The sequence below is a fragment of the Scophthalmus maximus genome, chromosome 2, assembly GCF_022379125.1.
Source record: "Scophthalmus maximus strain ysfricsl-2021 chromosome 2, ASM2237912v1, whole genome shotgun sequence".
Classification (NCBI taxonomy): domain Eukaryota; kingdom Metazoa; phylum Chordata; class Actinopteri; order Pleuronectiformes; family Scophthalmidae; genus Scophthalmus; species Scophthalmus maximus.
This window is the reverse complement of record NC_061516.1, coordinates 4,974,858-4,999,113: the sequence shown is the minus strand read 5'-3', so window position 1 is coordinate 4,999,113 and position 24,256 is coordinate 4,974,858. Positions and strand designations below refer to the sequence as shown.

Below are 24,256 nucleotides of genomic sequence, written 5' to 3'. Positions count from 1 at the left end.
TTTGGCATTTTTATGTGTTTTTCAAGTTGACTTTTTATTGTTTCCGGCCAAATGGCAATGAAATATTCCATCTCCTCCTCTCCCCAGGTGCTACCGCGGCTCATTTTTACACTTCTTTTTCAGGTTCCTCTTCTTCTTCTTTGATCGCTAGCTGCCTCAACTTCCTGTAATGGGCCCGAAAGTCCGAACCGTCCAAAACAGGGTGTTCACACTGCTACCGAACCAACCATGGTTCAATTTGATCCGGACTGAGACCATCTCTTTTGGCCAGACCAAATTTTTGTCCACCGATTGTCCGAGTCTACCTTTCATACCTGCAATTTTGGTTCGGACCACACTGAAGAGTCCGAGGGGTGCGGACCAAACAAGATAGGTGTGAAAGCGCCCTCAAATATCTCAACGACTACCGCAAGGATTGTCATGAGATGTAGTACAGACATTCATGGTCACCAGAGGATGAACCCTACCGACTTTGGTGATCCTCTGACTTTGGCCCCGCCATTTTTGTTCTTGAATGAAATGTTTCAACGACTGTCGGATGGATTTGGGCTCAATCAGTCACGTGTAGGGGTAGGGGTGTCTCAGTTCCCTCTGGCATCGAGGGGGAGGGGCTAGGGGGCTAGATGTCCCTCCAAAAGGAGATTTTCCAGACCCACCCTCCAAACGGCGGGCTGTGAGATATGCCTTGCGGATCACCTTCAAGTCGGTTGAAACCATAGTAACTGCGGCAGCGTCTTTACAATGACATAGGCGTCATTCCAGGCATGTTGAATCTCCAGTAAAAACACGTCGCTTCTGCCTACATGATGATGGATCGTGTCCGAAGGGGTGTCCCATTTCGTAGGGGTAGATTTTCAAGAGAAAAATGAGAAATGGGATTGGGCCCTGGGCCAGTCATGTTCCCCTCACGGTGTATTGTAACTGTGACTTCAACAGAGTTCATTTAATGTGGCTCGAACCTGATTACAGATTTGAAAGTCCACATCCCAGGTCAGGTCAGCACTGGCAGTGTGAGTACTTTTTTGAGTAGTTTTCATGCAATAAGGTCGACGTTTTGTCTGCCATGCGGACTAAACAGCGGTCAGTGCTTGAAAAAGTGCTTCTGGTTTTCCAGAAACCTTTTGCATCATCAGTGATGTTAGACCTTGTTTCATAATCTCCAGGGGAATGCACACGCAAACACACACACACACACACACACACACACACACACACACACACACACACACACACACACACACACACACACACACACACACACACACACACACACACACACACACACACGCACGCACGCACGCACGCACGCACGCACAGGATCTCAGCTCTTTATCTTCATTTTAAAAAAGTCTGGAGCGAGCTGCTGTTTATGAGGGTTCCCCTGAGAGTCTGTGTCCCACTCTTGAGTTGCTGACGCATTATGCTCGAGGGTAAGTGTTTTGATGCAGTAGGGGTGTTGACTGCCTTATTGATTGGTCACATAAGGCTCCATCCTGCCACAGGCTCAACTGTTCACCCCCTGCTGTGACAACTTGAAACAGACCACCAGATTATTACATTATTCCCTCGTGTCCAGGAAATGGAAATGTATCTTGCAGCTCCGGATATATAAATATCCTGTAAAGTGAATGTGTGTTTGCTGTTTCCACTGTACTCAGGTTTATAGCAGTGCACAACATAGGGACCTACATCTGAGGAAAATGGAAAAACTTGGAAAAATAATTGTGTAAATTCCAATCGAAATGAAATAATGACATTTGTTTGTATGAACAATAATGGACGAAAAGTTTGAACTATTTTAAATCAGCTGGCAAAAACGAAACCTTTGCTTCTTACCAATGGTGAACTTTTATTCTTAGATATATCTGCTTGTGAATTTTAGGTTATCTATTTATTTTTAACATTCAATTTTAATCTGATGGCTCTACAAGTTAGGCGCTCCTTGTACTAAAAGAAAAAATATTCTGTAATAGCACAAATGCGTTTTCGCTTTGTGATATGGTGACAATAATCAAGTCAAAAATAATTAAGACAACACGAAATCCGAAAACTCGACTTTTTTAGAAATACATGCCTAACAGAGAAAATGTCATCTTGAAATATTTGTATTTGTCTTTATTATGCTACAATTCTTTCATTTCAGTTCATTCACTCTTCTGTAGGAGATTCAGGAGAACTTCATGAGGGGTCAGCTGATTGTTGATGAGCATCTTCAGTTGGCACAAACATACACACCTGTTGTGTGGATAAAAGTGAAAAAGACTTAATGAATAAAATAATACTGACATGCATGTGACTTAATTATCACTCATCACTGAGGACATCTTCAGGTGGGAGTGGAGCGATGAGGAGACTGGATCCTTCCTCACATTAACACATAGAGAGATATCTAATGTAAAGACTTTGGCTCACATTGTGGCACTTGTACCTTGTACCTCTGTCTGCATGAGTTGTTTCTAGAGAATCGCAACATTTTTTTAGAGGAAGACCTTTGTGGCCAGTTCTTTCGGGTAAGACACCTGTATACAAGTGTGTCTTCTGTTGTCTTGCATGTGAACAGGAGCAGCAGGACCTTGAAGGCACCACGGTCCTCCCGCCGCAGCTCAGTACTGCTTCTCACTGGCTGGGTCTTCACATTACAGCTTACATTAGACACCAGTCATTCTTATTATTGTTACAGTTATTCTGGATTGAAGATGTCATTCTCTATAACTGAAGATATAAAGTTGCATTCTCAACCTAAATGGGAAGAGACAGAGGGCATATCCAGTTATGTGTTTATTTACACAGGAATAGTCGGCTTGAAGACCTTCAGTCAAGATTTAGAAGAAACGTCATAGTACAGAAACAGCACTGCTGAAGTGAACGACCTTCTCATGGTCTCAGACAGTGGACATGTCTCTTTTCACGTCCCGTTAGATCTTAGTGCTGCATTTGACAACATTGATCACAAGATTCTATTTCAGAGATCAGAACACATTATTGGAATTAAAGGAACAGCACTAGGCTGGTTTAAGTCCTACTTTTCAGATATCTAGTGGTTTACCTCCATTTCCAGAGAGACGAAATAATCCCGCTGCTGTTCAAAATGAGGTTTAAAAACATCATACTATATAGTAAGTCACAAAATGTAGTACAGTAAGGAATTGAAAAAGTCATTGTATAGTTTTTTTTTTTAAAAAGTCAAACTACACTAAGTCATAAAAATGTCATAGTACAATTGGTGTTCTTAGATCAGGGCCACCATTAAACATCCATCATCTTTAATTCAATATATATATTTATATATATAGTAAATATGGCAGCGGCGGTGCCAGAGTAAGATAATAACACAATTCTATCACCGCTTATCCCTGCACACCTACAATACAAGACTGAATAGATTTCAACTTCATGCCGATCATATCTGCATTCATGTCTTAAGTTGAATAGTGAAGCATGATTCTGTATGCTTCCTCTGCTATTGTAAGTATGTTAAAATGAAAAATGTTACATTTTTGGGGAGGTCCTGCCCTGCCAGTCGTGTAAAGCAGACTTACGCGGGCCCTCTAGTGGGCCGCAAAATGTCACTTTAGAAAAAAAAGAATGAAAGATTATTAAGTTGATTCAACTTATAATATGATGGTAAATGGATGGTCAAATGCTATAAAGTTTATAAACGGTTATTAAAATAATTGATTACTAATTCTATTAGCTCACTTGGTAGCGCCAGCGCTACATGTGCGGAGACTTGAGTCCGACCCTGGCCCTTTGCTGCATCATCCACCACTCTCTGCCCCCTTCACGCTGAATAATGGGCCCTGTCCTTGTATGAATAGGTGGGCCTTGAAGTGGAAAAGGCAGAAATCCCCTGGTGTGAAGGACATACTCTGATCTTACTTGAGGGCCAATTACAGTAGAGACATTTTTATTACCTATTTTCTGGGCAAAGCTAATTTATGGGTGATTGGTAAACAATAACAGCACACATATGAAACTACTTTGGATTATGATAGAGTAGCCTGATGATGGGTAATGTCAAATGACACTTTGTTGCACCCATACTGTAGATAATGTAACTTCTAACACACTTCCTCCTCCACCGGGCTGGGGGACGTCCTCAAAAACCGCTGCAGCAAGGAAAGCCTTTTGGGCTTAGAGTGAGGTCGAATTGTCCTTCCTATCTGTTTTTTTCCCCTTGACCTCAGTGGAACACGTCATGAGGTCAAGGAAAGGTGTAAAGGAGGATTCATAGGACTTAGGATAAGCCGACAGCGCTACTCAGAGAATCCGACTCGACTTTCACTAAACTACGTCATAGTTTAAGCTCGTCTCTTTAAGGCCCCTCCATCCCAATGATGATGATAATCTCAATACTTTAACCAGGAAATATCTCCTATTTTTTACATCGCCTTTAAACAATGAAGCCATCATAAAAGATATTGTTCCAGCAGAATAAAATCACACTTTATTAAAAAGGACCTCAGTTATACAAGGGGAAACAGAAACATGTGAACCACTTCACAGTGCTTGAATGGTAAATATACTACGTGTTCGAGAGCAGGGGTTGAGTCTGGTTAGAGGTGAAGGTGTGAACTCTGTATCAGAGGTTCCGTCAGAACATCACCACCTTGGTCTGTTTGGGTTTGGCTTTCTTCACTGGAACATGAACTTCCTCGTGGTCTGCACTCATGTTGTTGGACAACCAGCCCACCGTCACAGAGTTGGCTGCAAGAACACAAAGCGGAGACGTCACGGTGAGAGATTGTGCTCACTCTCGTTCACCTGCAGTGTTTAACACCTGCAACTATCTGACCTGAAGGTAAACTGCCTCAAACTCGTTAATGTAGAAGAGAACCAGCATCATCTGATATGATCCTCAATGTGCAGGCTCGGTGTGTAAAAGCTTTAGAGACCGGATGAAATCCAGCTGCTCACCTCCACATGCCTTTTGCGACGTGATCTTGGCGGATGTTGATATGTAAATTCATGTTTTATGTTGTTGAGCTGTGTTCTGAAGTCCTAGAGATGGTTTACAGCAGTCTAGTGGAAAGCATCATCTCCAACAACATCACAAGCTGGTATTGAAATTTAGGCGCTTAAAACAAAAGTAAGATCACAAAAATAGTCAACACAGCCAGATAGATTAGAAATACCGCAGTTTTTAGAAATGTTTTAATATTTACCTGCGCGTCTATTAGTCTGTTGTTGTTTATTGCTCTGTATTTATGTATTATGTCTGTTTTAACTGTTGAGCATCTGTTTTTATTTTTATCATTTGTACATGTAAGGTGTCCTGAAAGGTGGCCATAATTGAAAACGTATTATTAGTGTTTCCTATAGGATTTTGAGAGATTAAGTAGACTTCAGATCAGATTGTAGCCTTACCACCACATTCAACTACAAAAAAAGGGGGCAAAAGTAGCTTCTTTTGAAAATATCATTCTTTGCATAAAAATAATAACAGCACAGAACAATTAATTAAAATGAACAAATTAAAATGAAAATAAATACTGAACTTGGTGCTTGTAGGAATTTTGAGGAAGAGTAGCCATCTGTATAAGATTATGAAGGGTGTGTGGGGGTGCTCAGTTGGTTGTGGTTTCCAACTGTACCACCAGATGTCGCCAGAAAATTAAAACAATTTCACTGGGGCTTTAAAGGTTAACGTTTTCAGTGGGATCATACTCTCTATGTGCATGTGTCAAAATAGACTTTTTATTCAGTTTTTAGTCTCATTTCACACTCCACTTTAGATCTTTGTGGTTTTTCACCATCTATTTTAACCGGATGAAGGATTTTAGTCGTGAGACGTCTAGTTTTTTAAGTCAAAAGAGAAACAAGCAGAGCAAACATGAGCAGCAGCAGCTCGACTCACAGCCCTTCAAAGATGTCCTTTGTCTGCCGTCTGAGAAATACAGATTTTTATTAACATGCAGCTGCTTTATTCAGTGTTTTTAAATTGGATTTAATCAGCAGCTCTGTTTGCGATGGAGATCCTCTGAGGAGAATTCAGCTCCTGAACCTTGGACGCTGAAGGAATCCTTACCAAGAGAAGTGGATTGCAATGACGATAACAACTCCCATGGTCCAATGCTACTTCATGACATCGTCACTCTCACACAATATGTTTAAACAAGACTGGACTGTGAGACTTGCACACTGAGGAAGCGTTTGTTCTTGTTAATGCAGCGTGAACCTGTAAAAAAATCAGTTGAGACAGTGAAGCTGACAGACAGTAGAGACTCACTTTCAGCCTGGTGCTCCGGACAGTCCTTCTGGAAATGTTCCACTGAACCACAAACACGGCAGCAGCCTCCTGCGCACACACACAGAAAACCTTCATTTAAACAAGAGAAGAATGAATGATTGTACAAGGAGTGTAGTGACCGTCTGTGCTTGTACCTTGTGCGTACAGTCCTTTAGGATTATCCGGGCAGGACCTCGACAGGTGTCCAGTCTGACCGCAGATGAAGCACTTTGCATATGGGTACTCGCCTGACAGAAAAAAAAAGAAGCATTTTAACATCATTATAGCATGTTCATGATTTTGCAGACATCTTTAGTGGTTCAGTGTCCTGATCGTCCTCACCCAGAGCCGGGTCCACTTTAGCTCTACATTTGTGGATTTCGTGTTCGGTGGAGCCGCAGCGGTAGCAGATGCCTCGGCCCATCTCCTCGTCTCTGTCGGCCTCTGGACAGTCGGCCAGGCCGTGGCCGGGCTTCCTGCAGTTAAAACACATCTGAGGAGAGATGAAGAGAATGCACATGTCAATATTTTAATATTAGGATCACAAGACTACTTCTATGTAAAAGGGGGTTCCTCATGATGATGAACCAACAGAGAATCTGCTTGATGGAGTAAGGGTGGGCGATCACAACCCTTGATCTGAATCACCATTTTTCGCACTATCTAGAACAGGGATGGGTTACTTTGATGATAGGGAGGACCACAAAAATGTCGTCCTCACCACCAGATGGCCAGATTGTGACCGTGCACTTTCAGCAGAACAATGCTGTAACCCCTTCATTCAATTTTCCAATTATAGCTACTAAATTAATGAATACAACAAAATATTTAACGGTAACGAAAGTTTATTTTACCAACATCTCTATTTTTTACATTCAAATGCATTTAGTAACATTCAGAAAAAAGCTGCCTCGTTCATGTGTCACAGGGTGGACTCAGGGTGGTTTTAGTGATAAACATACAAAGACAAAGGGTCTAGATTCATCCAATTTGATATTTCAACTTCATAAAGCTGATAATATGCCAGTGTTGTGTTTAGAACTCCCTCTGAGTCGTCTGTTCAATCTTGTCACAGAGGCCAGTTAGATGATTGGCATACAGCAGCCCCCTCACAAAGATCTTTGACAGACAAGGTTTGCAGAAGGCACGGTCACTCTGGTCGAGCTCTGACCGCCCACTCTTGGAGGAATTCATTCCTCTTCCCTCTGGCGGAGATATAGCCTCCCTCGAGCAAAAAAAAACGGGTACAAATTTATTCTGTTCCTTGTTCAATAAGAGCTATTAACTTGCAAAACTCTTAACTCTCACTTAATGACACTTTTAGAAATCACTCCTTGTTTTTCAGACGCTCTCAAGGATTTCAATTTGACACTGTTAACTGGTAAGTGATGAAATTGCTCTTAACTCATCTGTCGGTTGTGTGCTGCTACGGTGTTTTTTGTCTCGTTTGGTGTGTTTTTAAATTGCTTTTTTGTTTTTTGTACCGCCAACTGCAGATCAAATTTCCCCTTGAGGGACAATAAAGCTCTCTCTCTCTCAAAATGATGTTATGTCCAAAACACAAAATTGTCCCAACGTGTGAAAAAAGCCAACATCTGGTACATGATTTTAAATAGCGTCAAGTGTGACAAGGTATAAAATGCCAACGCTACATGACAATCATGCCAGTTTTTCTTTATTTCATTATTTCTATAGAAAAACTTAAAACTCAGCCACGTCCTGAAATAAAAAAAATTCTAAACATTATCTTCTTGTTTTATCCAACAGACAGTTTGCTCAGTATCTGTGTGTAAAACAGAGGGAACACACTGACCAAGCATAAAGCTTGTGTCATATTGTTATAAGAGGCTTTGTTACAGACTTTGTACCAATCAGACACTGTGTTGTTGACTGGTCGAGACTCGAGACAAAAATTTTAAAGAAAGACAAGGATCTTAGAATTAGAACAGGACATATCATTCCTCCTGTTTTTTCCTAATACTACTACTGACACAGTTTACTCCTCTGTGTCATTGCAGACAGGAACTGCTTTGCAGAATGGCACGTGACTTTTTGGGTTGAAAGACCAAAGGACTACAATGTTAAGAATTGTTTTCCCTTATAACCAAGGCTTTGAAGAACAGCTTTCAAAAGGGAAAAATCTTCTTCGATGTTGGTTATTATATTGAATTATATTATTGTGTCATTATAATGAATGTCTGTGAGATTCAGTTTCCGTTTTGTTTTTTCTTTTGTATTTATGGTCATATAACTATTAATTCATGTGATATCACAGTAGCATACATATTCTGATAGCCTAGGTTGTCCCTGAATAAAAGAGATGTATATAACTTGACTGTACATTACAGGGTTGAGGTTTTAGAAGCATTATTACACTAGGAGACGCAGTGGACCAAAAATATGAAAACAAAATGGCTTAGAGTTCAGAGGATTAATCTATGATCAGTATAGGTGCAGCTTCATTTTCTGTTGATCCACTGATTGACTGATTGTTTTAGCTCGAGGGTGAAGAGGTTATTTGTGTCCTTACAAAACACGGCTACAGTAAATATCACAGGGCGGGTGTTGGGACAGACTAAATGCTCACTCACCATGTTGCTCTTCTTGTCCGTTTGTCTCTTTATCCTTCTGTCCTCCCTCCTTTGGTCTTTCTTCAAGGCGACTTCCACCTCCTCCCTCAGACCCTGCTCCCACTCCCTCCCTCCATCGTCTGCTCTAGGCAGCGGCCGTCCACTCTGATGGAGATGCTCCAGGAAGCCGTTCACGTCCTCGTTGATGTAGTCCTTCTTCTTACGGTTGGGCTTTTTCACGGCTGATCCACTGGGCAGCGTCCTCCTCAGGTGGTCCCTCTGAGATCCCCCTTGAGCAACAGCAGGGTCACCCGACCTGCCTGCAGTAGCTCTTGCCCCGGCTCTCAGCTGACTCCATGGAGTGGCCTCGGCTGGTTTGTGCTTGTGGATGTTATTGGCTCTCGCCCACCTCGTCATGACTGCACCCTCTAGCTGAGGACAAACAGACAACCGTGTGTGTCAGGTGGAACTGCAACTATAATAATCATAATAATAAATTTCATTTACAGAGCACTTTTCATTGCTATAAGCAATCTCAAACTAGGCCTGTCACCATAGCTACTTTTTGTTGGATGATTTATTGTCCCAGAAATTCTTGCAATAAATGCTGTTATTGTCATTTAAAGGTGATTTTTGTGAGTGAATCCTGTGAACTTGCAGTAAAGGCCCATTGGTCATTGTGCATGCCAGTCACTGCTATTCTTTTTTTCTTCAAGAATTTACAGGGAAGACATAGCAATGCAAAACATGGCAAGAGGAACAGGGTAAGTTGCATGAGATCAAAGTAATAGAATGAAGAGTAAAGCAGACAGACGAGGACAAACCCTTGGGATGTAAAGCGAATCAAGACAAAAGTGCAGAAGAGGCACAGACACCACAGTAAAAGAAATACCAAAAACAACAACAACAACAACAACAACAACACACAAAAAACACAAACAGTACAAATAAAAATAGTAACGAAACACAAAAAAACATGCATACATCAGCAAGGACAGCGACAGCTCTATTCACATATACAATAAGGTTAGAAGAAGCAATGAACAGCTGTTATCAAGGAGGTCACGAGATCATTTCTGGGGGCGGTCTGGTGGTTATGGTTTGGAGTTGGGGTTTTTTGATGGGTGTGTTTTTTTCACCTTTTCAGAAGTTTAACTCGTACTTCTGCACCATTTAAAAGGATTTGAGCAGCTTAAATTACTGTACGGACTAACCTCTTCGGGCATGAATACATTACCATTTGACGACATGTTGCATTTTGATGTCACATCAACCAGCCTCGAACATACTCGTGAGAAACTGCCACGAACGCGGCTTGTTTAAGATGAATAAAGTGTTTTTAAAAGTTTGCACTCATTTGCACCAGATAACAAAGAGAACTGTTCATTCTAACTACACTCAACACACCGTCGTGATACTGTATTCCAACTAAAAATATCTCATTTCCCCCGATTTCCTAATGAAAACGCGCTAGCATGTGGTGTAGTAGCGGCTAGCCAAACCACACAACGTTAGCTTAGCTTGTGACGATCAGCAGGCGCTGTGCAACTAACACGGAAAAGTGAACTGGAACAACACAGCCGGAGATTATACATCCGCTTTTCTCCCCACCGAGTCAAACATTTAACATTTAAACTTTCACGAAACCGCAGAAAACTTTACCTTGACAGGTTGTCAACACAGACCCATGTGTTTGGTTTTCTTTCCCGGAAGTGTTCTTCTTCTTCTTCTTCTTTGTGTTTATAGATCTCGCGGGTCGCAGACCACCGGAAAGCTGGAGTGCGCCATCTAGTGTCTGCAGTGACGATGACCACCAGGAACCTGCGGCAATGCTCACATTGTGCACAAGTCCAATTTTGTAACGTAATAACAAACCAGCTACCTCCTAAAGCAATGTGTGCATGTTAATATTATTATTATGAAATAATAATTCAAACAATTACAATAAATTAACCAAAAATGACAACGAAATAAAATATATATAAAAAAGATAAAGCGACAAATAATAAAAAGGTTTGTATGTTGAGATTTCTGGCATGGATATTTTTCATTTATTCAGATTTTTTTTTTTAGAAAAGGAGTTTCATTTTTTTTAAATACAGTCCATAATGGGGGTGAACTGATGCGCCTGGACATTTTTACACTCGGCGGTCTGGAGCAACGTGTTTGGCCGTACTCCATATTTATTTGATTTAAAGTAAAGAAATTAGTAAACTGAGAAATTCCAACTGCTGCAGCAAACACATAATCTTAAAGCCGAAAAATTACACCACATTGATGAGTTTTCGACGGCTATTAGTTACTTTCCACCACCACTGTTTGGATGTTCCAGTCTATAATCATGCTTTATCATACAAACTATCGCTTACGTGACTGTCAGATAAATACTCACAGTACAAGCACTCCAATATTTGAATTGAAATGTATTTACCAACTTTTCATCGCATCATTACAGATAATAATGCATCATATATTTTATGAGCTGATAAGCTGATGAAGAAGTTTAGTCTGTAGAGTAGGTAATGCTGTCCAAAAAGGCTCAGGGGGAGCTGGGGTATAAATACAATATTTGAATACTGAAGTATAATACAAGTACCTCAAAGTACCAAGTGTCTGAGCTTCGCAGGAATAAATGAGGCAGCAGCTCACAGCTGCTTTGACTTGACTGTGATGATGAGGGAGCCGAGGTGCTCGGCCATGCTGCGTCTGCTGCTCTCTGCACTTCTGTTTGTTGCGAACCTTAAAGATGGTGAGGAATCATTGTGAATAGGCTGCTGCTGCTGCTGCTGTTTGATTTTTTTAAACATTTTTTTCACTGTGTGGAATAGCAGACACGTGATTTTTGTCTCACCTGTTGCATTGCAGTCGACTCGAGTCCTGTGCGTGAAGCCAAGACAGGTGCGGTTTGCTCTAATTGAACATTGTTCCATCACTGTGTTGACGTTCATGAGCTTTTCTGTATCTTCCCCTGTAAAAATGTGACAGTGCTTCGGGAGGAATCGCTCATCAAAGCGTTGCATTATATGGAGTCTAACCCAGAGACTTTGCAAGGTGAGCCCAGCCCAGATCAGAATGTTTTTATTTGATTTGTGTCTCGCACAGCTATGCCCAGAAATCCAGACAGCATCAGTTCTTATGAATACAAAACCACAGGTCACTGGCAAAATAAATGGATAATTATAGATCGCACTGCAACAATCAAAGTAAATACTAGTTAAATTGTCCATGTCTTCTTCAGGCCCCTGAATTCCAGTTTTTGATTGTCTCAAAGTTGCAGGGTCTTTGTTGAGCTATTGAATGGAAAACTAACTGGGTTCAATCATTAAATCATAACATGACATAATGTCAAACCTACAGCTGGTTAGAAAGAGGTTTAAGAAAGAAGGAAGTTACATCAATGTTGTTGTTTTTTTCTTCCTTTTCCCTCTTTGTGACAGAGCTGCTGTCCAAGAACTATGCAGTGCTGGAGGGCGACATGGTGATGTCTGTGAGTGATCTCTTTTTCTTTTCTAAATAGTTTTGTTGGTTAACTCGGAGAGCTTGTGTAATCATTTCACACAGCAGCTAGATTGATATGTGGCCAAATTTTAAAAAAAATGGCCTTAACGTGTGGATCAGAGCTGCACTGAGTTTTGGATCATTCCGCCCACAGAGCAGCTTCCGCTCAGACATGTTGTAAGTTTGCCCGGTGTGAACGTCTCTGCAGGTCTGGACCCACATCATGATGCTCCTTCCTCTGTACTTTATCGTTGCCGTGCACTTCCCTACTTATGCCACATGTCGTGCTGTGTGTTCTCCCCAACCAAGCTTGACAAATTGTCGAACGGCTCTTTGACAAACGTCGTGGTAAACGTCTGATCATTCTGCTTCTTGTGCAGTTTTTTTTTTTTTTTTTTGGAGTCAATCTCAGCTGGATGAACACTTCTATGGAAAGCAGCCACAGAATAAAATCCCTCCAATATGTTTTGTGAAATGCAGTTGTGTTTTGACCCTCAGGGCCTCCTGTGAAGGGCAATCTCAAAAAGGATGTTTACTAAGTACTGATGTTCATATCACTATCCAACAGGTCCACATACTAACCTACACTGTAAACATTTTAATGATTTGTTCAGTGACGACAAATTTTAGAATGAAGATGATTCCATCTTCACTTTATCTTCACTCCGTATTTTTAATTTGACATTGAGCCACTGGATAGGTTTTCGTATAGCTCCACCAGTCCCAGTTGTCCTGACGACCACTCCACCGTCGACCAGCACTAACCAGAAAAGTGTGCAAACTGCCCTGCATTATGTTTTTCTTTGCAACTGCACATACCAGAAGACTACTATTATTATTATTACCAACAGACTGACAGGAACGCTGTGGGAAATAAATGGCCAACTCGGAAGATCCCGTACGCCATCAGCCCAGAGTTGGGTAAGCAGTCCGCAGAATTTCAAAATAGAATCGGACCTTCTGATCAATGTCTCCGCTCACGGGAATCTCTTGTTTCACTCACTGCTTTCCAGCCAGTCGGACGGACGACATCCTCTCTGCTACGGTGATGGTGTCTGACCACTCCTGTCTGTCCTTCCACAAGCGAACCACTGAGACAGACCACCTGCTCTTCAAGACCGGCAAAGGGTGTGTCTTTTTTTAATTTTGATTATTGTTTTGAAATGTACAGGTTTCCAACAGACAAGGAGTTTCTTGTTGTAATCTTTCCCCCTGTTCGAACTCAAAAATGCCTGTCCGAAGTGCCTCTGGTGTTAGTGATGGGGACAAAATCCAGGCGTTTTTGAAAAGGTTCATCTGAAATTGAGACCGTTCTGTTTTTACAAAAGGCCCTACATTAGAGATCGTCAGTTGTAGTACAAAGAGTGACTCTGTGTTTTGAGGAGGGTGGGGAGCGTCGATTTGAGGTCATAAACGGCATAAGGCGTGTACAGTGAGGTCAATTTTTTTTTTTTTTTACAATTCAATGCATCATATTGTAGAAATTGTTCCTTTGGTGGTCCGTCAGATAAATATAGCAGAGTAAGTATCTCCCGCTGAAGTAGACTTATCATGAAACGGCAAAGCACAAGAAAGTATCTCAAATGTGGACTTAGGTGCAGATTTAACATCAAATACTCAAGGGTCAGTAGATGTACGTATGTGTGTGACATTTAATAAATAAATCCGTAATATATCTGGCCCCCAGATATATTACGGAGCTACTAAGTGCCAAGCCGTGACCTAAGATCTAACTACTACACGCTAGTCGTTCTTATGTCAAGGCTGGTAACTGAGTGTGACCAAGATTTTGCCATCAGGACTCCGAGACTTTCATAGGGATAGCCTTTTAATTCTGGATTTTCAGCTGGTTTTAACTGATATTAGTTTTTATTATTTTCTTTTGTTACCTCTTGTTTTGTTCCGTGCCGTTTCATTCCTGTTTGTCGTGAAGCTCTTTGTGACCACGTTCAGGGAAGTGCAATAGAAATGAAGTATTGTAATTTATGAGTATTTATTCATGTACCAGCTGGACCATGTCTTGCAGACCCTACAAGCCACGCCCCATTCAAACCACGCCCAATATAATTTGCAGCGGTCGTTTGTTTGCAGCCAAACCACTCCCACCCCTAAACTTCAACCTCCATGGTTGCAGCTGGATGTACGTTAGGGAGATGATGATGATGATGGATAAGAATGTTGAGTAGCAGTCGTGAGGGACGAACCTAAAGGTAGTTCAATTTGAATTTCCAAACATGGTTAGGGGTAGGGGTGGTCTTTGACCGTGTTTATCTCCCAATGAGAAACTGATCAGCTGATGTTTATGTGAATCCAAGACTGTCACAGCCTTATTTAAACTTCATTGTCTCCCCCACCTTCTGAAACCAAGCCTAAGCCTCTAGACTGGTCAGTCCTTTGGGCAAATCGGGAGCTTTTAAGAAAATTGTATTAGTTCATATGTCAGGGTCAATGCAAAAAAAAAACATCGTAACATGATACAGATGTGATGCACATAGAGTTTCTAGCCTATAGGCTAATATAAAAACCCTGGTCCCTGGTTAGGCTTTTCTACTTAAAAATGGTCCTAACATATCATTGCCAAAAGTACAGGCACATAATAAATAGTGACACGATCATACAAGATTTGTAATATTATAACTTGCTTTGAAAAATCAAATTGATTGCAGCTGTGCTTCATATGTGGGCGTCATCGGCGGCGAGCAGCCTGTGTTTATCGCGCCCCAGTGCATGCCGGGCAACATCGTCCATGAGATTCTCCACGCGCTGGGCTTCCACCACGAGCACACAAGGACAGACCGCAGAAAATACGTCAGAATTCTCCATCACAACATTATGTCAGGTAACGTTCGGGAGCCGCCGTGCATCATTTTGTCACAATGCTGCTGCGTCTCCGCTGAGAGAAAACCGCATGGCTGTGTTCCAGGCATGGAGAAAAACTTCAATGAGCATCCAGGGAACACGTTCAATCTCCCTTACGACATCACGTCTATCATGCACTACGGGGGGTAAAGTGTTCTAACTAACGAGCACATGAAGACGTTTCTCATTTTGTCCTCTGTAGCAGTGAGTCATTTTCCATTCCCGTCAGAGGGTTTTTTTCAGCCAACGGTCTTCCCACCATCGTCCCGGTAGAAGATGTGATGGAAATGGGACAGCGGGTTAAAATGACAAAGCTGGATATTGAGAGAGTATATCAACTCTACAACTGTGGTATGTGCACTCCCTTCTTTTTAATGTAGCAGGTCCCAAAACCTAACTCTTTGTGTGTGTGTGTGTGTGTGTGTGTGTGTGTGTGTGTGTGTGTGTGTGTGTGTGTGTGTGTGTGTGTGTGTGTGTGTGTGTGTGTGTGTGTGTGTGTGTGTGTGTGTGTGTGTGTGTGTGTGTGTGTGTGTGTGTGTGTGTGTGTGTGTGGTGCTATGTGACAGTAGAGGAGGGTCACCAAGGTTCTTACAATGAATCTTCTGGGGATCGTGAATGCTCTGCAAAAAAAAAATTCCGTTCCAGTCTGTTCAGTAGTTTTCCAGATGATTCAGTCTGGAACAAAGTGGTTCAAAGTGGTATAAAAAACAAACCAAGATATTAGAGCTTACAGGAAACTGCACTGACGGCTGATGAAGAGAGGCTAACACAGGAGCCTAACTCTGTCCCTTTCCCTGCTCTATTTACAAGATGCAGACCCTACTTTCCTGAGGAAGCTGAGGTCCTTTAATGTGTGCAGCAGGATGTTGGCAATGTTCTATCAGTCTGTTGTTGCCAGCGTACTGTTCTTCACTGTGGTCTGCTGGGGGAGCAGCATCGGAGCCAGCGACACCAACAGATTGAACAAACTGATCAGGAACGCTGGCTCCGTAATAGGCTGCAAGATGGACGCGTTTGAAGCAGTGGTGGAGAGGAGGACTATGAACAAACTGTTATCCATCATGGATAACCCGGACCATCCTCTCCACCTCACACTGGACAGACAGCGGAGCTCCTTCTCCAATAGGCTGATTCAGCTTCGCTGTCGCAAGGACCGCTACAGGAAATCTTTCCTGCCACAAGCCATAAGACTTTACAACACCTCACCTCTGGCTGACAGACAGACTCTGGACTCTGTCTAAGCTAAACATTAAACATAAATCCTGGCACATTTGCAACTTCATGTTCCTCCGCACACTGCTGGTAACGGATTGCTCTACTGCACCATTTCCACTGTATATATTTAATGTAAAATCTTCAAATGTATTATTCTTATTCTCTATATTTTTCATTTATTTGTGTAGATATTGATTATATTTTCAAAGTGTGCTGTGTGAAACGTGCTGCTGTTGCACCGGAATTTACCAGCTTGGGATAAATAAAGTAACTATCTATCCATATGCCACAGAAAATCAGACGGGGGAGGAAAGTGGTGATGCTGACAAGGAAGGCGGTCCGTCTAATGCTGAGAGTGAGGATGACACAAACGCCCCCCTCCAGAGGTTGAAGCTTCCCCTTGGCACGACCAGCGGAGGCAACCGGAGTCATGCGCCTGCCGACGAATCAGAGGACAATCGCGCACCTGCGACCGCAGCTCCACCTGCTTCCCTGCAGCACCTGGACTCTGCCACCGTGGGGCACAATGACACCAGCCACACAACTGGTGCCGCCACTGAACCGTGATGGAACCTTCAATAAAACCAGAAAATACAGACCAGACGTAGAATCTTCTTAAATCTGCCAGTGTAGTGGTCGGCTGCACTGGAGAGGCCAGATACAAGCTGTAATGAATGAATGACGGCGGAGGAACCTTTGATGGACTGTGTCCCAGGAAAGCAAATTAGTCTATCAAACGGGTCAAGACCGTATAGACCATATTTAAAAAGAATGTAGACTCCAGGTCCGGAAAGTGAGGTCAATGCGGTGTTCATTTAGTGAATTATGGTACCATTTAGAGTAAAAGTGATAAATCACAGTATGCAATTGACAGTTGGTGCCGTCCAATAGGTGCAGGTGGACGTGCTGTGTCCTGAAGCCTGAAGTCAGACCTAGGCCTTCAATCTGCCCAGCTCCAGCCCCCTCGTCCAAATATGGTTACGTCTGGTTTAAAGATAAAATAAAAATTGCTGCTCGCCAACATGCCAAATTCTAGGCTTCAAAAGGGCCATTCACAATCTGAGTCCATCTGACAGAGCACTGCAGTCTCTTGTGGCGATTACAATTTTTTGTTGTTGTTGACCGAACAATTATTCACAAAAAATAGAAGACATTTTTTACATTTCTTTCGGTCTTCTTTAAAAAAACACCACCATGACATCACTTTATGGTGAATGGCGTCGCTCGTGCTGCCTCAATTACATTGATCACATGTCACAGGACATGACAGAACACTGTGCTCTCGTAGACATCATGACCAGTTTGATGCAGAGAATGTGTGACGGACATTTGAATGTTTTCAAGGTCATTTAACACTTTCAGACGAGAAACTGACACCCATCACGACTATGATGGGGTGCAAACATTCAAATGAATATGGATACAAACAGCTGATTTACAGGACAGAAACTACATTGATAATTGCCAAGTCATTTTTCATGTAAATGTCAAACATTTCATGTTTCCAGCCTCAATATATACATATTTATTTGAATGTTAGGTTCTGGCAGCTGGTATGACGTGAGGTTTTACTTTGGGCTGTTGTAAAATATTCACCTCAGCCAACAGCAAAATGTGGATAAATGACCCACTGACAATACTCCATATGCACCATTTCTTTCTGTTAATTTGATAAAACCTACAGCAAGCAGCTGTTTCATGAAATTAGTTTAATTTCAAAATGTTGAAAATATTGTATGTTTTTAAAGATTTGTGTCTTTGGTGAGAGTCAAAGGACCCGGAGCTATGAGCCATAGAGGACAGACAGACCAACAGTGATTTGTTGTCAATAACTTGGCTTTGAGCGGTCATTATTTCATGACAAATAGAGAAGTCCATATAAATGCAGTGCAACAAAAACAGATTTGGAGCCAGAAATTATATATTGATGACTTTATTGGTTAAATAAGAGTAAGTGGACCACTGAGTAACATTGTACAGTACAAGTTTGTAAACTGAAGCTGAATGGAAACGATGTGAAACTAAAAGTTGCGTCCCACTTCACATCCGACACCAAAGAAGAATGCAACATGTAAAAGCAAAGGCTTATGAGGTTAACAGGTGGATCAAGTACTGAGACAGAACAAGTCGAAGACCAATCAGACAGGGACTCCTGCCAGACGACCAGGAAATACACGGAGCCAAGGATGTTCCAATCGCTAGTCTGATTCTTCTTCACCTCATTCTGAAGGAATATTTCAAAGAGAAGCTAACGCTATACTGACGCATAGCCGTGTGATGCGTGTCTAGGGTAACAGAGGTATGTTACAGGTTAGTGGGGCAGCTCATGGTGCACCAGTTTGTAGTAGGAGCCACAGGATGGGCAGCGCTGGGCGTCGCCCTGGTGAATCCAGAACCACACCACAGTCGTGTTGTCTTCTTCACCTACAGAGACACAAGACAAGGTGAGAGACGCAGACACAAATATGCCGTGGGGCATCTTTTCACATCCAAATATCTTAAAAATGTGGCATTATTGGTGAGCATGAGCGTGGTGTAATCATTACTCCTTTTAAAACAGCAGGACACGTGATCGTAGTGACATCAGCCTGTTTGAAATCATGTGTTACACCACGCCGACCTTCGGGCTGATGGACGACTGACGGCCTCCTGAGCTAGGGCACGCTTAGTTTACCATACAAACAAATCTAAGAGACAATTAGGATAAGGATATGAAAATGTTCTTGTATGAGGCCCAATCTCAAATTCAATTCTTACAAGGCTTTGAGTTAAGCACTATTTCATAAAACTGGCATCCAGTCAGATTTAACCACGCGTCTGACCTCAAATCGCTGCCCACAACCACCATTAAAAAATTCAAATTTAATTTTTTATCTTTAAAGCACTTGAGTCAGATTATCAGGTCAATTCAAATTGTATAATACCTATGTAGCAGTGTTTCCCCGACATGCGGCAGTACGCCGCTGTAGGTTTAGCATTCAACCTTTGACAGTGACTTCGGTGTTTAATAATTAAAACTCAATTACTTTGCAGAAACAGAAAGCAAAGGTTGCATTTAGTGTCAGCTCCAATCTAAAAATGAGTGATGAGCAGATTATACAAAGTCCTGTGTAGACAAAGCTTGAGTTTGCTGTGTCGACGCCTATTTTCATAGGCAACTCGATCAGAGTACTGGAGGTTCTGATTCAGGACGACTGCGCTGATCACACGTTATTAATGGAAGTTTAACTGACACAATGACGTGATCTGCGGAGAATCGTCACACTGATGGTTTTGTTGAACTACCATGAAGTGAAGTTTTGATAAAGCACAAAGTTGATTTTAGCTATTTTCTTTTTCTTGTCTGTAGTTTTGATCAGTTGCACTGGCTCCTGTGTGGTAAGAGCAGACTTAAAAAGACTCAATTCTACAAGGGCTGAATCTTGGATTTAATAAAAGAAACTTACAGATACATCCCACGATCCGCTTGTTTGTGACGGAGGGAACAATGTTTGGATCGTCCTTGGTACCACTGTACCACTTGGGCTTCAACATGTTGTAGGGATCCTGAAACAGAGGGGAAGATTACAGCAGGTCAGAAGAAATAGTTAAAGAATGATTCAATGTAATTAATAACGTTGGTCCGCACACACCGAAATTCATTAGTCCGTGTGTTCAGGGACCAGCAGAGAAAAAACCCTGAAAAGTAGTAATGAGCCTTACATCTGAGATAACTGATGTTCATTTCTAAGACTGTCCCTCAACGCGTCTGCTGGGCACAGATAACGTACTGCGTCACTATTCACAAGCTGTGGATCATTCTTATTAGGGGTCGACCGATCAAGATATCGGTTATTACTTATCTAGGAGGCCGATAGCCGATATTTGAAACCGATATTTGTCTGCATTAAAAAAAAAAAAGTACAATACAAACTCTTTACACAAACTTTGTTGAAATGTCTTAAAGCATAGGTTTAGTTCACAGAACCTTTCAATATGACCTTACCAAAAAGTGAAGGGAGCTATCAACTAATTCTTATCTCCTACGAGACTTATTATGTAAAACTGGAAGTTTGTGTGAAGGGAGGGGAGAATAAGAGATTCTGGTGCCATGGGGATATCCACATATCCATTTTCTACAGTTTATCCAGTACCAGGCCACGGTAGCATTCATGTGGATGTATTGATCAGTCTTCCGGTTGTGATCTTCATCATTCAATGAGCTCTTTTGATAGAAGAAGTAACCATATTTTGAGGAGTTGGGGGTGGCCCCGACTGTAAATGGAACCATAATTTACAAAATGTACATCACGCTGTTTTGAAGAGGACCTGAAATTAGCAATTAAGACCATAAACTCCTCAGGAAAATAATTGTTGACTTTATAAATCAAGTGAAAAGTAGTCATTTTCTCATAGACTTCTAGAAACCGACTTCTTTTTGCAACCAGGGGAGTCGCCCTCTGCTGGTCATTCTTAAGAATACAGGTTTCAGGCACTTCCACGTTGGGTTCACTTTCCAGATCCAGTGATAACATCCATTTGTAGATACAGTCTGTGGTTTAGAAACATTGTCGTACTTCTCCTTTCTTCATGGCCTCCATGATAGTCCTCTCCAGCCCCGTGGCCTGCTCCTCATCAGTGGGAATCCCTGCAAACATAAATAAAAAGGTTAAAGGCAACAAGTGAGAAGTCATATACACAACGTTGTGTTGAAGACCTGCTACATTATTGACCCAACAAGTAAATGCTGTGTATAATACTAGTCTGATACAACGCAAGTAGATTTACAACAAGCAGAGTTAACAACAGCCGATGATCCACTGTTGTATGTGTCTTTCTTTTTTTACTTGTGACAATAAAGATGTAAATTTGACCTCGGCAGCAAACACATTCAAAATAAGCTTTTCTTCAAATGTTAATGCTCTGTTAGTTTTTATTAAATCAACTAAAAACACTAATTGCATGAAAGGTTTGGAAACGTTCCTAATTCAGTGCTTCTTAACCTCCTTTTTTGGCAGATATTACATATAGTGGCACAATCGAAATTGAATCTTTTGTCTTACCACAATTAAATTTACATGATAGACTGTGACACTAACATTTAAAATTTAGTTGCTTATTAAACGATTACAAAAGTAAAATGGAACGCATGGCTATACCACAGCCTAATACTTCCCTTAAGCTGTATCACACTGACCTAAATTACACACACTCATAGATATCAGAGCCCTAAATATGCCCGATAGTTTTTTCATCTAGTCATCGTCCCACTAGCTGTTGTGTTCTTTCCCTTTCATGAAATATTTCACAGATCGCTTGTTACATTTGTGTCAACAAGCGTTGTCGCCATTGATTTTACTTAAGTACAGCTAGACGTTCACTCTCTGCCATCGTCACGCGGAGCAGGTGAGTGTCTCCGTGTGTCGTGCAGTGAGAGCTGGCCACGCCCCCTGCACAGCACAGCCTCCAACACCGCGACTCAGGATTGGGAATAGCGAAGATTCATCATAGACGAATGGAGGAATTTCGTTAGCAGCACCGATAACGCCGGAGATTATTGATACTACTACCGTCTTTCATAATTTAGCCCCGGGGCACGTTTAATACCAGGTTTCCGTTCCCAGCCCTTGATAAGACTGAGCCCAATCTCTTCTTGTGAAAAAAATTAAAACTAAAATTATAATAATTCAGGAGCCCAGGGAAAAAAACAGCAGGGGCACACCGCCGTTACTGAATGAATGTAGGGAACACACTGTTGCATAATTGAGTACTTTTACATTTAATACTTCAAGTACATTTTTCTGACTTAATAGTAGAAAACTAATGTTGTTGTAAAGTGAGGTATTAGTTCTATTACAGTCTCACTCCCCTCAAGCTGTGAATGTGATGCAGTCCAGAGGCTTTGTTGCAGGAAGTGAGTCTCTGTGTAATAAAAGTACCAGCGGTCACAGAAGTCGATTCTATGAGGGATAACTCATAGGCATAACGTGTGACTAGATAAGTATAATAATGTCAAACTGTAACGTTGGTGCATCCCTAAAATTAATGGATATTGAATCATTTTAAACATGTGGTATTAAAAAAAGTTTCAACGTATCGATACTTTTGACAAACCTAGTTCAGTGGAATGCATTTGTCCCTCCATCTGTGCAGAAGGAACCTGTACTCACTTTTTTTTACAGAACCCATTTCATGATTAAGGATATATTGCCGAATCCTCATTAGCATTTGAAGAAGGGTTCATTTGATTTAGTTTGCAGCAGGGTTTGAATTTACCTTCGGACACCTGTTAAGAATAGAATCTTTACTGTCATTACACTCGGGTATAATGACATTTCGTATGGCTTCTCAAATACAGGAGAAGTTACCCTCTTCATTTCACTACAACACTAACTTCTCACTCTTTGTTTATCCGACAATCACATAGCTTTATTAATCTTCTGCGGCTCAGGAGATGGGTCTTCCACTGACCAAAAGGTCAAATGGGTCTCCCGGGGTCTTGCAGTCAACGAACCAAAGTGTCCTTGGGCAAGACGCATAACCCTAAATTGCCCTCATCTGCTGTGCCGCCAGTGTACAAATGATGTCTGATAGAAAAAGTGTTGTGTATATATAAGCGAATACAGAATATATAGAATGGGTGAATGTGACTTGTACTTTAAAGGTCGATAAGACCAGAAAAGTGCTGGAGTATACAAACACAGTCCACTTTCTACCTGTTAAGCATGCGGGCGGAAATATTCCACTTCGGCGTTTAGTGTGGCAGCCGTGTGCCAGGAAACAAACACAAAAATATATGGAAATGTGCAAAAATCCCATTGTCAGCCATAATTCTAGCTGGCATGGCTTAGTGGGTTACACCGCTAACTTTGGTGCTTCGGTGTTCGATTCCAGGTCATCACGGTGAGGGCCCTCAGGCAAGGCCCCTAATGCCGCCTGCGCCGACGATTGTCAGTCACAATGCACAAAACAAAATGAAGGTTATGTATCTTGTATTTTGATATTGTTTGTTTTGTTTTTTTAAATCAAAATGCAACTTATTTTCTTTGACCCGTGTTCCTTTTCACATTATCTTGACATCCAGAGTACGAAAAGCCCCGTTAGTGACCATGTAGTGACAGGCTCTGGACGAGTTCATCCATCTGCTCCGATTGCGAGTGTCAGAAGGTGACTAACACAATCCCTGACTGCTTCTCGTGTCTGTAGCTGCATGTTCACCTCGGACACGGTCCTTAGCGCGGCTACATGTCGGGTTGTCGTTTGGATGATTCACGTGTGAGCCCTTCTCCGAAACGATGACCCGTTCGCCGCGGGCACTCAACACACTTGAATGTTTGTGAATCCGTAATTTCACCGGCGTTGACGCAAAATAAATCACGTTTGACCTTCCACGGCTACGGCGCGCTGCTAACGCTGCTAATGCTAACTACACAGCGGGCGGAGGACTTCCGCTTGTGTTCGCCGAGGACAAACCGCCGTTTTTAAAGTCGAGCTCGCCCCGTCTTACGTGTTTTAAATCTCAGTGCTGGTTATGTCCTCACCTCCAGCCGCCATGCTGCGGGTCAAGGCAGGGACCCGGGCAGCGCGGCAGGTTGTAGCGGCTCTGAAAGCCGATCGAAGCAGTAACCTTGCAGCCATTTCTCTTCCTTCACTGACGCCGCACTCTGGTCGCTCCGCGATGACGTAGGCGATTTATGAGAGCGCTTCTTCTTCTTCTTCTTCTTCTTCTTCTTCTTCTTCTTCTTCTCCTTCTTCTACTGAATTCCCCACGGGCTGTATACGTCTGAGCGTCATGCTGCCCTCCACAGTCTGAGAATGGCTATTTCATCTATATTGTTTTCTACAGCCCCCTTTGGTGAAGAAAACTGAGGACGGCTCTGCCAGCAAGATGATAAAATAAAAATAA

At 42.0% G+C, this 24,256-nt stretch overlaps 3 protein-coding genes across 4 annotated transcripts; 1 reads left to right on the top strand and 2 right to left on the bottom strand.

Moving 5' to 3' along the window:
* Positions 1 to 4,424: 4,424 nt before the first annotated feature.
* On the bottom strand, positions 4,425 to 10,607 carry zcchc9 (zinc finger, CCHC domain containing 9). Of its 2 annotated transcripts, none has more exons than XM_035626039.2 (6): positions 10,462 to 10,607; positions 8,821 to 9,231; positions 6,572 to 6,722; positions 6,385 to 6,477; positions 6,230 to 6,298; positions 4,425 to 4,707 (listed from the first exon to the last, which is right to left on the bottom strand). In XM_035626039.2, the coding sequence occupies exons 2-6, from the start codon at positions 9,214 to 9,216 to the stop codon at positions 4,595 to 4,597; spliced, it is 822 nt and encodes a 273-aa protein (XP_035481932.1). In that variant the 5' UTR covers positions 9,217 to 9,231; positions 10,462 to 10,607; the 3' UTR covers positions 4,425 to 4,594. The 2 variants fall into 2 exon arrangements, with proteins under 2 accessions (XP_035481932.1, XP_035481933.1); XM_035626040.2 differs by having other exon boundaries at positions 8,821 to 9,227; positions 10,462 to 10,543.
* Positions 10,608 to 11,348: 741 nt separating this feature from the next.
* On the top strand, positions 11,349 to 16,967 carry LOC118301014 (hatching enzyme 1.2-like). Its single transcript, XM_035626038.2, has 10 exons — positions 11,349 to 11,548; positions 11,665 to 11,697; positions 11,785 to 11,850; positions 12,237 to 12,286; positions 13,149 to 13,218; positions 13,311 to 13,425; positions 14,964 to 15,136; positions 15,221 to 15,302; positions 15,386 to 15,507; positions 16,664 to 16,967. The coding sequence occupies exons 1-10, from the start codon at positions 11,470 to 11,472 to the stop codon at positions 16,936 to 16,938; spliced, it is 1,065 nt and encodes a 354-aa protein (XP_035481931.2). The 5' UTR covers positions 11,349 to 11,469; the 3' UTR covers positions 16,939 to 16,967.
* Positions 16,968 to 18,288: 1,321 nt separating this feature from the next.
* Positions 18,289 to 24,051, bottom strand: LOC118301016 (cytochrome c oxidase subunit 5B, mitochondrial). The gene is made up of 4 exons (XM_035626041.1): positions 23,892 to 24,051; positions 20,928 to 20,998; positions 19,818 to 19,917; positions 18,289 to 18,795 (listed from the first exon to the last, which is right to left on the bottom strand). Exons 1-4 carry the CDS (start codon positions 23,986 to 23,988, stop codon positions 18,683 to 18,685), a joined length of 381 nt encoding a protein of 126 aa, XP_035481934.1. The 5' UTR covers positions 23,989 to 24,051; the 3' UTR covers positions 18,289 to 18,682.
* Positions 24,052 to 24,256: the final 205 nt, after the last annotated feature.